Source organism: Colletes latitarsis, chromosome 2 (assembly GCF_051014445.1).
Source record: "Colletes latitarsis isolate SP2378_abdomen chromosome 2, iyColLati1, whole genome shotgun sequence".
NCBI lineage: Eukaryota > Metazoa > Arthropoda > Insecta > Hymenoptera > Colletidae > Colletes > Colletes latitarsis.
The window spans coordinates 6,377,239-6,391,074 of NC_135135.1; the positions used below are offsets into that span (position 1 = coordinate 6,377,239).

The window sequence follows — 13,836 nt, forward strand, 5'->3', positions numbered from 1 at the left end:
CGTTTAAGAAGAGATCTTAGAAAGCGCAGAAGAGGAGAAGTGAAAAGTAAACGAAGAGTAGGGTAACGGAAGCTAATATGGAATATTTGTATATACAAAAGTAACAATTATAATTATAAACGTAACAGGTCGTCTTTCGATAGTTTCTATTTTCAACAATTTATTAATTAAACTTTATTTCTAAATACGAAACTGTACGTATTATTATTGACAAAACAAGAGAAAGTAATTTTGGACCCACTCTATAACTAAGGGTATAAATTTTGTTAAAAATTGTTTTCTTTTTACTCTACACTATTCCTACACCAATTGATTCAACGTCGAAAATTGCAAAACAGTACAAATTTTAATCGTGAGATTCTGTCTCGATAAAATTCTTGACCTGATAGATTTCCTTTCGCTGATTTGTTTATATTCTGGATCAACTAGCAAGATCAGAATTTACCAAAAATTGTAAAAACTTGAGAAAACGTTACCAATGCAGTTAACAAAGTGACAGGCAATTTAAAAACATTGCTGATTCTAAACTTTGCATTTCGAACGAGTGAGGAAATCTAGAGCAAAAAAAATCATTAAAAATCGGTACAAATCTTTGCCAAATAATTAGGCATAGAACATCGTTAATTACCTAATAATAAACGAAATTTTCTTTTGGAGGAAATCGACCAAAGTTTGATAAAAAGAAATTTATTAACAACATGAAAAAAAATATTTTGCAGCAGCTTGTCCATCACGAAATAGTAACTTAATGGGAAAAATTATTTTCGTTACAATTGGCTACGAAATAAATTATTCTTTATAAAAGACTTATACTTTAATTCAGCCAATTTTCCCTAAAATGCATAATAATTCAGTGTCTACGCAAATAATGTCAATTTGTACGACAATCCTAGGAAAGAAAAAAAAAATAGTTTAAACTACAAGCAATAAAAGGGTTAACAACGAAAAATATTTATTTTTTTGACCTGAACTGTATATAATTAATTTTCAATTATTGTCGTTCCTCTGAAAATCGAAGGATTATAGCTGGAAAGTATATCTTTAAACAGGTTAGCAAAGACTGGAGGAAGTGTTAACCTACTGGTTTTAATCTGTTTTATCTTCATTTCGATGTTTGCAAATTGAATGATATTATAATATATACGCATTGCCTGACAAATTAAATTCGAATCCAGATAACCCAGATTTTCAAAACTGTCTGAAAATCGAATATCATTTTTGCCCCACTTTTTCCACGCTCCATTCATGGCAAGTTGTTCGAACATTTGCAATGCTAAGTAAATGAACCCAAGATTCTTTTTGTCTCCCGCGAGCATGCAGATAAATACTTGATATATTACCAATAGAAACGTACCTCTGTAACACTTACTTTACCGTCTGGAAACGAACATCCACACGAATCCTAATTTACACAGTTGAAACGCGACTCACCGTAATTTCCAATTCGTTATAATTGGAAACGAATGCTTGAAATCGCGATAAAAAGAACACAGAATACATATTCTTCTCTTTAATTATATTTTCTACTATTTTCGTTCAGAAATTTACCACCTTTCACGCTATTTATTTCGACCAAAAGTTGTCTTTTTACATCCAATTAAAAATTAACAGTAGGTAACAGGTCCAACGAACAATCTAGAAACTACAATTTATGCTGTTTAGAAATCCAATCTACTATTCACAGTATTACATTGACGATTGTCAAAACAGCACGTTTCCTGAACTGGAATTCTTTTGATTATCTGTCATTGAGAAACAACTTAAAAATGAGATTTTTGTGTTATTTTAAATATTGCTAGATAAGTTCGATAACGTACAAATAATTCGTACAATATTAGAAAATGGAATTGTGCTGTTTTTAATTCCCGAAGAACGAGTAAATTATCGAGTAAACTCAAACAGCGGAGACTTCAACGCCAGCACGAGAGCAACCTGATTCAATGGCGGCCACTGGGCGCGATTATAAACAGAATACGTCACGCAGTCGATTATAAATATTCACAAGGAAGGTCAGGGGAGTTTCTCCTGCGATCATTTTACCTGTCGACCGAATCTTAATCAAGTTTGACATCGAGGTCGTCGTCCGTATTAAGCTCGCACTTTCGAATATTTCGACGCGTTTTCGCGTCTTCTCCCTTCCTGTTTCTCTTTGGATGCGACGCACTATAAATATTTATCAATCATAAAATACAATAAAGTGTCACGCACGCGTATATTAAACAAATCGAACGTTCGAAACAGCACGAGATTTTCCTCTGTCCAACTTTCTCGCCGCTGAACGGAATTTCGGCGTAGAGAAAAGGGAACATGATCGGTGACTCGTCAACTTCCGGATAACAGGCATTCGAGCCGGTTTCCTGCTTACGAGGGGAACCCTTTTCACGCTCCACGACCTTACGGTTCGTTTCATGCGAACAATGATGCAAAATTCTCTGATCGACAATAAGATTCTATAATTTTATAGTATAAATATTGACTTCACGGAACAGTTTAGAGCAATGTTTCCCAACGTGTGGCATAGGTCCTATAGACGTGGACGATTTTAAAAATTTTGGAAGCAATTGGAAAATTATATTGCATGAATTTATAATAATGTCTTGATTAAAGAACTTCTTTACTCGAGGCATAGAGATTTTATAATTATTGATCCTAACCTGTAAGAGGCAAACAGAAATTGTCACGTTGGATAAAAAACATTATAGAATCATGTTCTTTAAATACTGGATTAGAAATACAAGTAACCCGTACATAACGGATTGCATTTCTTTATTAGAACCATATTTAGTACAGATTTGCACGATTTACACTAATGCAGCACTTAATACGGTAAAAAAAGTTTAATTCGTAAGTTATAATTCATTAAAGAACTTTTTAAACTGACATCCAGTTAGTATGGAAAAATTAGTTAAAGAATGAATCTACAAGTTTTATTCGTTAATCGCGAATAAAATTACCTAACTTTGAGATCAAATTAGTTCAATTAGGACGGAATTTCTCAAGCAGATTTTTCTTTCTCTGAATTAAGAAAAACGACAAATGACTCGTTTTAGAAAAACAATACATATATCCTCGATTGTTAAAATTCTCGTAATTATTTACTGATTTTTATTGAATATTGTTCGACGAAATTATTTTCAAATGCTTCGACCTATTTCTGAAGTTTGAAATGAAATAGAATACCTACTAAAATAGAATATTCAAAGCTAAAATGCAAATTTTTTATTTTCACCTCCGAATAACAAAATAATAATTTGTAGTTTAATCGCGCAGTTTGGGTGTGAATTAAACGATCGCATTATTAGGAAAGAATTGCGGTTATAATAAAATTTAATGAACGAATTATGTAATGGTCACGCCAGAGTATTAGAGAGCGGCCTTGTAATCGCATATTTTTAATCGTTTCCGAACGATAAGCAGAAATAAGTTATATCCGCAGGTTTTAGACGCGTAACATTGTCACGGCTCGCTGGTCGCCTGTTATTTAGTGGATTAGTACAAAATACGCTACATATGGCTGAGTCACCTCGATCGAAACCACTTTAAAACGGATTTAATAAATGTCACGTTTCTCGCTTACCACAATAAATATTGTAAGGTAACAATTATCTGGGGAAAATCGATTCGAAAATAATAATTAACTCTCGTATATAGGCCGCACATGTTTTACTATTTTTCACTTTCAACTGCAAAAGCCTCGTACTAATTCTTACAACTACTATCAAGAATAACTAACGTTTCTGCTTGCGTATGTGATAGTAGAGACCAATCGTGAAACGAGTATCAATTTATTGCAGCGATCATAACTGTTATAACCAAAATAAAGAAAAGTTATAGGATAACCACTAATTATATTTTGAATTAAAGTGTTTTTAGTTACAAATATTTTTTTTTAATATATTTTGGTTGCTTGAAACGGTTAAGCTACTAGTTTACTCTAATTTTCCCAGTTACGATTCTTTTACGTTACTAATAATAGTTATCAAAAATTTGAATGAAAAATCGTACTATTAACAATGGTAAAACGTAAATGGTAACACAAATTTCCATTTTATACCGATTTTCAAAAAGAGTTGCCCACAAAATTTAGTGTACACTTTCAACTGTATACATTATATTTATACGTAACAACACATGTACATACGAAGGGTGTTGTTGAATGGAACTTGTGTTGTCTGACTTTGTAGAATATTTAAAGAATCACGTGCATTTGTCAATAACTAACAATTTCAAAAATGTTATTTTTAAAATAGTATATCAATTAACACTTTTAAAAATAGTCAGGTCTGGTGTAAAATAATAATCTAGCAACTATTACTGGGAACAGAGCTGGATAATATTCCTGGAAAAACTATTTCGAATACTATTTTAAATAATACATACTTTAAAATTAAAATAAAATAGTATTTCAAATGTGAAATGTAATTTTAGCAAGTAAAATATTTTATTTTGATAATGTAAGACTCTAGCATGAAATAAATATTTTATTTTGATAATTTAAAAGATAAAATGAAATATTTTATTTTGAAAATTTAAAGCACAAAATCAAATACTTTCTTTTTAAATTTTAAATAATTATTATATTTCGAATTGTCCTTAGCCTGAAAATAAATTGTGAAAATGATTAACGTAATGTAAAAAGAGATACAGTAAGAAACCAAAATATTGGGGAAGATATCGAAGAAGGTAGCTTACCAAGATAGGTAAATGTTGAAAGACGTAGCAGACGAAGAGGATGCTGTAAATGGTGGATCTCCCGCTGGCCTCGTCCACCTGGACTCTCTTCTTCCTGAGACAGGCTCTGCTGTTGGTAGACCCGCTGGTGCAGGACCCACTGGAAGGATCCCAGTGCTGAGGATGACATTCGAACGCCCCGGAGGAGTTCTTCGAACTGGTCTCCGACAGATCCGACACTGACTTCAGCAGTTCGGCCTTTCGTGTGCGACAGACGCTTCTGAACAAAGCTGCCAGCAAGCTGATCAACGTGGTCAACAGTAACAAACACCGCAGGGAGTTGACGAAGACGCCATATTTCATGGAAATCTCCTGGGCCATGAAGACGCAGAATTCCGGTTCAAAGTTCAGGACGCCCGTCACACCGACGCAGGCACCGATCACGCTGAGACTGACCAGGTGATACTTTAGATGGTTCTTCGTGAGGCGTAGACCCTCGTCTCTGGTGCTGATCGCGGTGAAGATCGCGATCGAGGTTAACGTCAGTTCCTGGAGGATGCTGGACGAGTTCAGCATCCAGACCAGGGTCGAGCAGAACTCTGCGAATTGAACGAAATTAACGCTATATGCGAAACGTAGTTGGCTGATAGTAGATAAAAAGACCTGAAGAGGAAGTTATTCTGATGGGCAATTAATTCGAATGAAATAGTAGTTGAAAGTGGTGGGAATTCACGTGAGAAATTTGATATTGATTAGAAAGATTACGTCAATGTCTGTAATGTAAGTTAGTAATGTCAATGATCGAAACGTCTTCGATTAAATAAACAGTGTATACTAGTTGAGTTAACGAAATAAATACAAGGGTTGATTGATAAGTCTTGTAAAATATATTTGACATAAGAGGAATTAATGAAATCCATGATTTCCAAGAACTCCAAATCCCGAATGAAGTTTAGAGCTTCCTTTACTAATAATGACCATAAAGTTCCTAATAGTCAAAAATAGGGAGATCACGTCCCTATCGTAAACGCAATCACGTTGAGATTCTATTTGAATCCTTAACAATATGGCTTCCGGGTGGATGCCGCGTTTAGGTTCAGCCGATCGTCAATGTTTCGCAAACGCTGTAACGGTTGCTATCTGTATCTTCAGGGCTATTAGGCTCTGATGGCAAAGTCCCATGTTTTCAGGAAGTCCTTTTATTCGCGTGGTCACTGACGTGGAACAATGCGTCAGCCAATCAGAGATTTTTAATAGATCAGCTGAACCTAGACGCGGCATCCGGCCGCTAAAGCCTCAAATCTCGTATTACACAATGATATTTATAGGCATGTTTCTAATGTAAACTATCACATTTCACATTATGTAGAAATTATAAATAGCAATAGAATCTTTATCAATTGAAGGGATTAAAAATCAGATAATAGGTTTAAGTCTTTGTTTTTTGTCTTCCGTTTTAACCGTCATTGAATAGTACGATAATTACATAGGGATATTCTTCTAACAATTTGATGGAGTATGTACTGTATGATTATTCCGTTCTACATACTATTATAATGCATAACGGCAAATATATACTGCCAATATGTTCAATAAAATGTACAATAAATTGAAAATATAACGTCCAATCCTCGTAAATAGAGGAAGACATATTCACTATTACACATATTACACTATACTGTAGACCTTACAAACAACAATTTTGAATGATTTAAAGTATGAAATTCAACTGCATTTATCAAACTCCTATAGATCTAATTCGAATTTTCTCAATGAAGAGGAAATCAAAAGGGCCAAGAAAGTTGTCAAACCTAACACATCAGATTAAAAAGAAAATGGTATTTATGTCCCTGTTAGACATTAGCAAAATGTTCATGCAGATGGAAGTTATTTTGTACAATATAAATAAGTTTTCTAAAACTAAATAGTGTTAAATTTTCTTTGTAAAATTCAACATTTCATTCGCAGTAATCTAGTAGGTTTATTCTATTACCTCCAAAGTGATTAATCGGCCGAATGAGAGTAAGGATCGCGTAGAAAAGGAGTCCAAGCTGATGCGCGAGACTCTCGGAGAGAATGGCCACCGTAAACACATCGACCCTCCTTTTCGCCGAAGATGGCTGATTTTGATAGATCAGCAGCGACCATGACAGTAACAGGATGCATATCGGTGAACCTACGTAGGTGGGCAGCCATTCTCCTACCTCGCTTCGCATCTCTGAAAACAAAAATGATATGTTGATGGTATGCTAAAAACTGCAGAATAACCAGATTTTCATGTTCGTTTTACAACATTCTACATATTTTAAATTTGTTTTTTGCAAAGGATCAACCTTTTCCCGCTGATACCAGAATTTCTAGTTTATCCAGTTTTGTATAAGCCATCGAGTTTCAAAGCGACCTTTTGCTTTCGAGAATTACTGTTTCACAAAGAAATTACAAGCATTATTTCCTGTGTGTAAACTCAGATAAAACATTAACATAACTGCGGAAATAAATGTTAAAAAAAAATTTTATAAAGTCGAAAAGTTGATCGAGAAAAAATGATCAATCTTATGAAAATAATTTCAAGGTTAAATTTTAAAAAGTGTCGTTTGAAGAATTTCTGTAAGTCTTAAATATTTTCATAGTTTTGGGGCGAATAATGTTCCGGAATTTGTATTCCAATATATTGCACACCGATCAATTATCCGAATATTCATAGTATTTGAACAGGATGATGACTATTTCGAATAGTCCCAGTCAGAGTAAGTAAATTTTATTCACGAATAACGAATAAAATTTTTAGATTTATTCGAGAACTAACATTTTGACTACAACTTTATTCACCAAGATATTGTTTTAAAAACTCCTCTAATAAATTCTAATTTACAAATAAATTAAAAAATGAGACAATAGAAGTTAATTCAGAAACGAATCTGATATTTTTATTCTTCGTTCGCGAATAAAATTTTTTCAACTCTGTACAAATTACAATTTTTGCGTATATTTTCAGAAAACATCAAATTTCTATTCGCTGTTACCTAGTAAAATTGATTTTAAATGCAGATTAATATTATACACAATGTTTATTATGTAAACGTATGTTTTGTTTTACTGTTATGGAAGATGAGCAACTGAAAAAAGAAATTTCGGTCATAAATAATGATTATCACGTAATATAGAAATTTAAAAACCAGTATTCTTTAATCGTGTTGTTTTCTGGGGAACTTGTTTTTAGACTTTATGATTATTATTCTCAATTTAAGGACTTTTTTATAACTTCCACAATTTTTAATATTCTGTATCAAACAAATTTATATATATTCTTGAAAAATGAATAAAAATGTGAGCAAAACTCTCGTCGAAAAAATTGTATAGTTTATTTGTAAAAAATATATGAAAACAGGTTATTTTTTCGACCAAATTTATAGAAAATCCCTTTCAAAAAAAGAAACTATGACACTTTTGTATCAGACATATCTACATGGTTTTGGCCTGTATTTAAAAAATATACACAATTTTTTTTATATAAAAAATATTTAAAAATATTGAAAATACAGTTGTTTCACGTATACTTTCAGAAAATAAAATTAAAAAAAACGAAGAATCGTTTATTAACAATTTATATCGTATAAGTTCTCAAGATAGTTTTTTAAATTTCTGGTTAAATAGTACCCTAGATACGTCCCAATTTCCATGAAAGTGTTTTGTCAGGCAGAAAGCAAAGCAGAAATCGAACGAAAGCGAGTAATTGTAAGAAGTCGTGAGGGAACATTTAATTCCCGGGAAATTGCAGTCTGAATGAAGAGATTCGAAGACAAGGTTCCCAGTGAGATTGGTAATACCTTAATCTCGATGAAAGCTCCTGCAATTAGCGTCGCACGCGTCGAATTATTACATCCCTGTGTCAGGGAATTATTGTTAATCAACGCGATGCAACGTGGTAAGAGGAAGCACGAGCATCGTGACGCCACGAGGGAAATGTCAACCGTGAACGAAGAAGAGGACTCTAGTTGAAGAAGACGACATCGAGCCCTGCAGGAAATTTTTCTTCCTCGTTCCATGTATTCAGCAGCGGTTTCTCCGCTTCTGGTAGCGCGCTTCTTTCACTGCACTGGCCGCTGCAACTTTCTATTCCGCGTGCAGTCGTGGTCTAATTTATTATTGGAAGCCATGCCGGCGAATTCCAACAAACCGATCTCTTGGGCGAAGAATGTTTTCCAGAAACATTCGATCACTAAATTTTTACTTTCGTGCCGACAAATTTCCGAAGAAAAATCTTTAAATACAATTTAGAAATTTGCTACTTTTTTCAATAAATTGTAAATAAGGTGACAATTTAATGTGGGAATGTTTGAGATAATAATTATATAAAATCACTTTTAATTTTGTAATTTTTTTTTTAATTCACGAAGATATGATTTTTCGAATACAATTGGGAAATTTCTTGATCACATAATGGAAATATAGAAATTTATACATGTAGCATGTGCTTTTGGAAAATAGTAAGTAAGATGAAAATTTTATGTGAAATGAATAATGAGAACATAATGTTAACATAAATAATTTTTAATTCTTTAACTTTCAGCCATAAAGTTGGAAATGAAATTCCCTAATATAATATGGAAATTTGTTAACCTTCTAATGAAAATACATAAATTAATTAAAGTAGCATGTATCTTTTACACATAATAAGTCAAATGAAAATTTAATGTGGAAGTACTTAAAATAATAATTATATAAGGTATTTATCAACTTCGTAACTTCTTTTCCTTTACAAAGATATGATAGAAATTTTCGAATATAATTAGAAAATTTCTTGATTTCATAATGGAAATGATAAATTAATTAAAGTAATATATGTGTTTAGTAAATAATAAATTAAATTTAATATGAGAAAGAAAAGATAAAAGGATTATGAGCACACAGACAGATGGCCTTAAAAATAAAGGAAATTAAATTAATCATTTTATTATTGCGTACTATTTATGAAATATAATTTTATTCTTCAATAGTTAATTATATAAAACCATTTCTTGTTACATCTGTCTTAATAATTAATATTAAATAAACACTGGACTTTTTATTTAGTTTTGACACAAATCCTGACACGTTTATAAATTTTAATTTGATCCAAAACTTGACCTTAGTACAAATCATCGAATCAAAGAACAAATAATATAAAAATTGTGTAATAAAAAAAAATAAAAAATAAACTTAAAATTAAATTATCTACTTTAAGGGTATCTTCTAGTAATGCATGTCAAAAAATTTTATATGTATCCGCTAAAGATGAATAACAAAGTGAACGAAAAATTCGTATTGAAAACTCTCACGGTTTTTTCGTAAAAAATTCACAAAGAATGCCAATGGTGCCGTCTAAAAGTAGATTGTTAGGTGAGTGAGAGTGGAACAAACACAGTAAAACTGTGATAATATCGCACGCAATATGAATGAAGATTTAAAAATAGTTTTATAACTCAAAACTTGACTTTTAACTTTTCTACTTTTATACCTTTTTATTTTTTTAATATATTAAAACTAACTATATAAATACAGCAAAAATGGTATTTTCTACTAAAGGAATTCCTCCAAAAATTCGAGATTAACATTGTTTGGGCGAAGGACGTCGTATTCCAACGTTTCAAGAAATTTATGTTTTCTTCACCTTTTTCACTCATGTTCCATGAAAGAAAATATACTCAAATATGCTTAGATATACGTGAGAGAACATCAGCTGACGGTACCTAAACTGTCATAGTGATGACACTTTATTATAACAGGAGATGGCAATAAAAAACGATTCTATATGAAAGGCAACTTTCTGTTTAAATTAAGCATACCGTTATTGTCACACGAAGTGTTTGAATAGAAAAACTCCATGTGAAAGACGACAAACTATTATTGCGTTATTTATTCTACAAATATGAAATGTAAAAGTAGTTGTTTGTTCAGAAACAAGTTCTATAAGATCGTAAGGCAAATATCCATCGAATAAAATAATTTCAAGGCTATACCATTTAATTTAAAGCGATTTTAGACAATTTATAGTATTTTAGACAACGAGTATTTCAATATTGCTTTCAAACATTCTCAATGATATTCCATTTAACGAACTTTGTCTTCTTTTTGGCGATCCACGCGAGGTGGGATCGAGGAAAGTTGACAAAAGAAAGCAGGGATCAAATCGCCGAGAGAACTCGACGGTTTCCCTCGAGCACGAAGAACGTCGCTAATAGCCACGCATTAAACTCGATGATTTCTGTATTATTTCGCCAGATGCTTCAACGAAACGATTGTTACGCGACAAGGAAATATCCCTTGAACTGTCAGTCACGGACTCTCCTCAGAAGTAATCTCTATTCAGGAAGAATTCGCCGGGGTTGGTCGAGGTTTCTAAAAAAGAAACGACCGAGACGAACCTCTTGCAAATCGTTGTTGAAGTTTCTAAAGTAACTACTTTCTCGTGGTCCTTATCTCGAATGCAAAACTAATCGAAAATTATAAACGTGTATCTTCGATCTCTTCCGAGCGCTAGTCAAACCGCCTTTTCCTCGTTCGGACGCTGCGCAACTTTCACGCGCAGCTAACGACCCCGTACAAGTTCGCGCGTTCAAACGGGATTTTTTTTTTCTGGAAAATTATCGGCGAGGGAATTTCAAAATGGTCTCGCAACTGTCCGCGGGAGAACCGGTGGCAATAATCGTTCGCGTTGCTTGCGTAACTGGTTTAATAGGTGCGATTGGCGCTGGGAGATATGGCGGGAAAAATCTCCCAACGAATGAAATACTTAAAGGTGAGTGAGTATACGACTGACAAGGAAATTAGAACGAGAGTTATAGTACAATGAAAATTTCTATAAGAACGATTAATTGACAAATATTGATTTATTCTATAAACTTTTATTAGTTATTGTACAGAAAGCTTACGAACAAACACAATGTATTTATTGTGGAACAATGTATGTAAAGAAACTCGCGAGTTTTCAATTTATAAACAAAAACACTTTAATACTGTCTAAGTTAAATACAAGGTTTGTATAGAAATAGTAGTAATAATTTAATCGCTTCTGGTTTTATCACTAACATTGGAAATGCTACAACGAATGAAATACTAAAAGATGAGTGAGTATTCGACTGACAAATAAATTAGAACGAGAGTTATAGTACAATGAAAATTTCTATAAGAACGATTAATTGACAAATACTGATTTATTCTATAAACTTATATTAGTTATTGTGCAGAAAGCTTACGAACAAACACAATGTATTTATTGTGGAACGATGTATGTAAAGAAACTCGCGAGTTTTCAATTTATAAACAAAAACACTTTAATACTGTCTAAGCTAAATACAACGTTAAAAAATAAAAATATGTGTATAATATCCATACACACATTTAGTAATATACAAATGATTTTCCTATGAAACTTTATTACTATCGGTCAACATTTAACACCTAATCTAGTATTAGAATATCCAGAACTCAATAGAATGATTTACTAATGATTTACCTACATTATTTGTTCCAAAAGTCATGAGACTATTTTTTTAAATGAGGTTATAAGAAATCAAAGTTACGAAGGTCAAAATTATTTAAGATACTATTTTTCAATCATAGGTAATTATTACACCGTAGCATTAAAGACCCATATACGTAGAATTTAAAATATAGTAATTTTCAACAAAAAAAAATTTGTTTACATTTCGCGATGTTTGTAAAAAATTCTGCAATTATTCATATAATCACTAAATTTGTTTTGGGAGACTTCTATATATGGAGAATTTATGTTATTATATTTTTCTTAAATGAGATTTGTGGAAAAAGAAGATGAAATAAATTGATACGTTCTAAACTAACACAGGGAGAATTTTGTAACGATAGTGTCCGCTTTTTTGTGTTATGAACATTAGATTCGCAAATAAAGTATCTAAAAATTGCTGGAATTAGAAAAGAATAGAATAGAAAAGAAGTCTACCCAATTATTCTGTTAACCCAAACATAATAATCTGTGTTATAAATGTACGCGAAGAAATCTGAAATTAACATATAATTAAAAATATTAGTTTGAAAAGTGTCGGATCATATAAAATATCACAAAATTTATAAATCGTTAAAACACTATTAAATGAAACTGAAAATACGCAGAATTGAGAATCGAGTTTTATAAATCCTTTATTGATTAGGCCAAGGAAACCATTCGAACAATTTTTTAATTAATCAAGGTCTTATCTAACGACTATTAAATATTTAAAAAATACTAAAATGTCACAATTCTGAGATTTTTGTTTCTGTGAGTGTACAATACCTACTTTTATCGCAATATAAACATCGAGAGATTGAGTTTCAGTTTCCTTCTATAGCAGTCTTATTTTTTGTCCTACTTGCAAATATTTTCAATACTCGACTGCACGTGTCAGGATTATTCTGAAGGATAAATTATACGTCAGAGACGAGGTAGAGTGTCAAAGACGATATTTTCAATGAATGTTTGATTTACGAAGCACGCGACGCTATTAATATCTTAATTACCTATCTGACGAGCTCCTTGAAACTTCATATTATAATTAACTTCTAATACGAAAGTATTTCATTGAGTATAGTTACATAATACTATTAAATGAGACTATATATTTTGTGTGAAATTTTATCAACAGACTGGGGGTGTTTATGCAAATGCATATTTTTATAAAAAAACGAAAACAAAAACAGGTCTTTCATCAAAATTTATTTCATATTTTACATTTTCGTTAATATTATTATATTTACGTGGAGTGTTTGTAGCCGCATGCAATTTGAACAATAAGTATGAAAAGTGATAGAATAGTACATCAAAACACTATTGGATTTAAGACATAAAATTCAATTTAATATTAACAGAAAAGTGTCAACAATTGATTTCTAAAAATGTATAAAAATTACTTATTAAGTGTAATATGTATTATAACTGATCGAGGCTTTAAATTCTTCATTGTAGCTAAGTTGTTAATCGCAAAAATAATATTAATTGTAATTTTCAATTTATATTATGTTGTTAAATCACAGTAACACGTATAAAATATTTTTTACAGTTTAATAAAATATGATGAAATTTTATTCATCGATCTTTACTAAGGAATTAAGGATTACCACGTTATTTGTTCCAAAAAGAAGGCAGGGTCTAGTTTTGACATTTTTAAGTTT

General features: G+C 31.7%; 1 protein-coding gene across 2 annotated transcripts in view; it reads right to left on the reverse strand.

Annotated features, from left to right (window-relative positions):
- The window catches only part of LOC143348706 (uncharacterized), a 61,491-nt gene that overhangs the window by 23,224 nt on the left and 24,431 nt on the right, over positions 1 to 13,836 (reverse strand). For both annotated transcript variants that reach the window (XM_076779265.1, XM_076779275.1), the window contains exons 2-3: positions 6,665 to 6,889; positions 4,693 to 5,270 (exon numbers count right to left, since the gene is read on the reverse strand). In XM_076779265.1, the coding sequence (XP_076635380.1) occupies positions 4,693 to 5,270; positions 6,665 to 6,887 (801 nt within the window). In that variant the 5' untranslated portion in view covers positions 6,888 to 6,889. The remainder of the gene's footprint in view (positions 1 to 4,692; positions 5,271 to 6,664; positions 6,890 to 13,836) is intronic.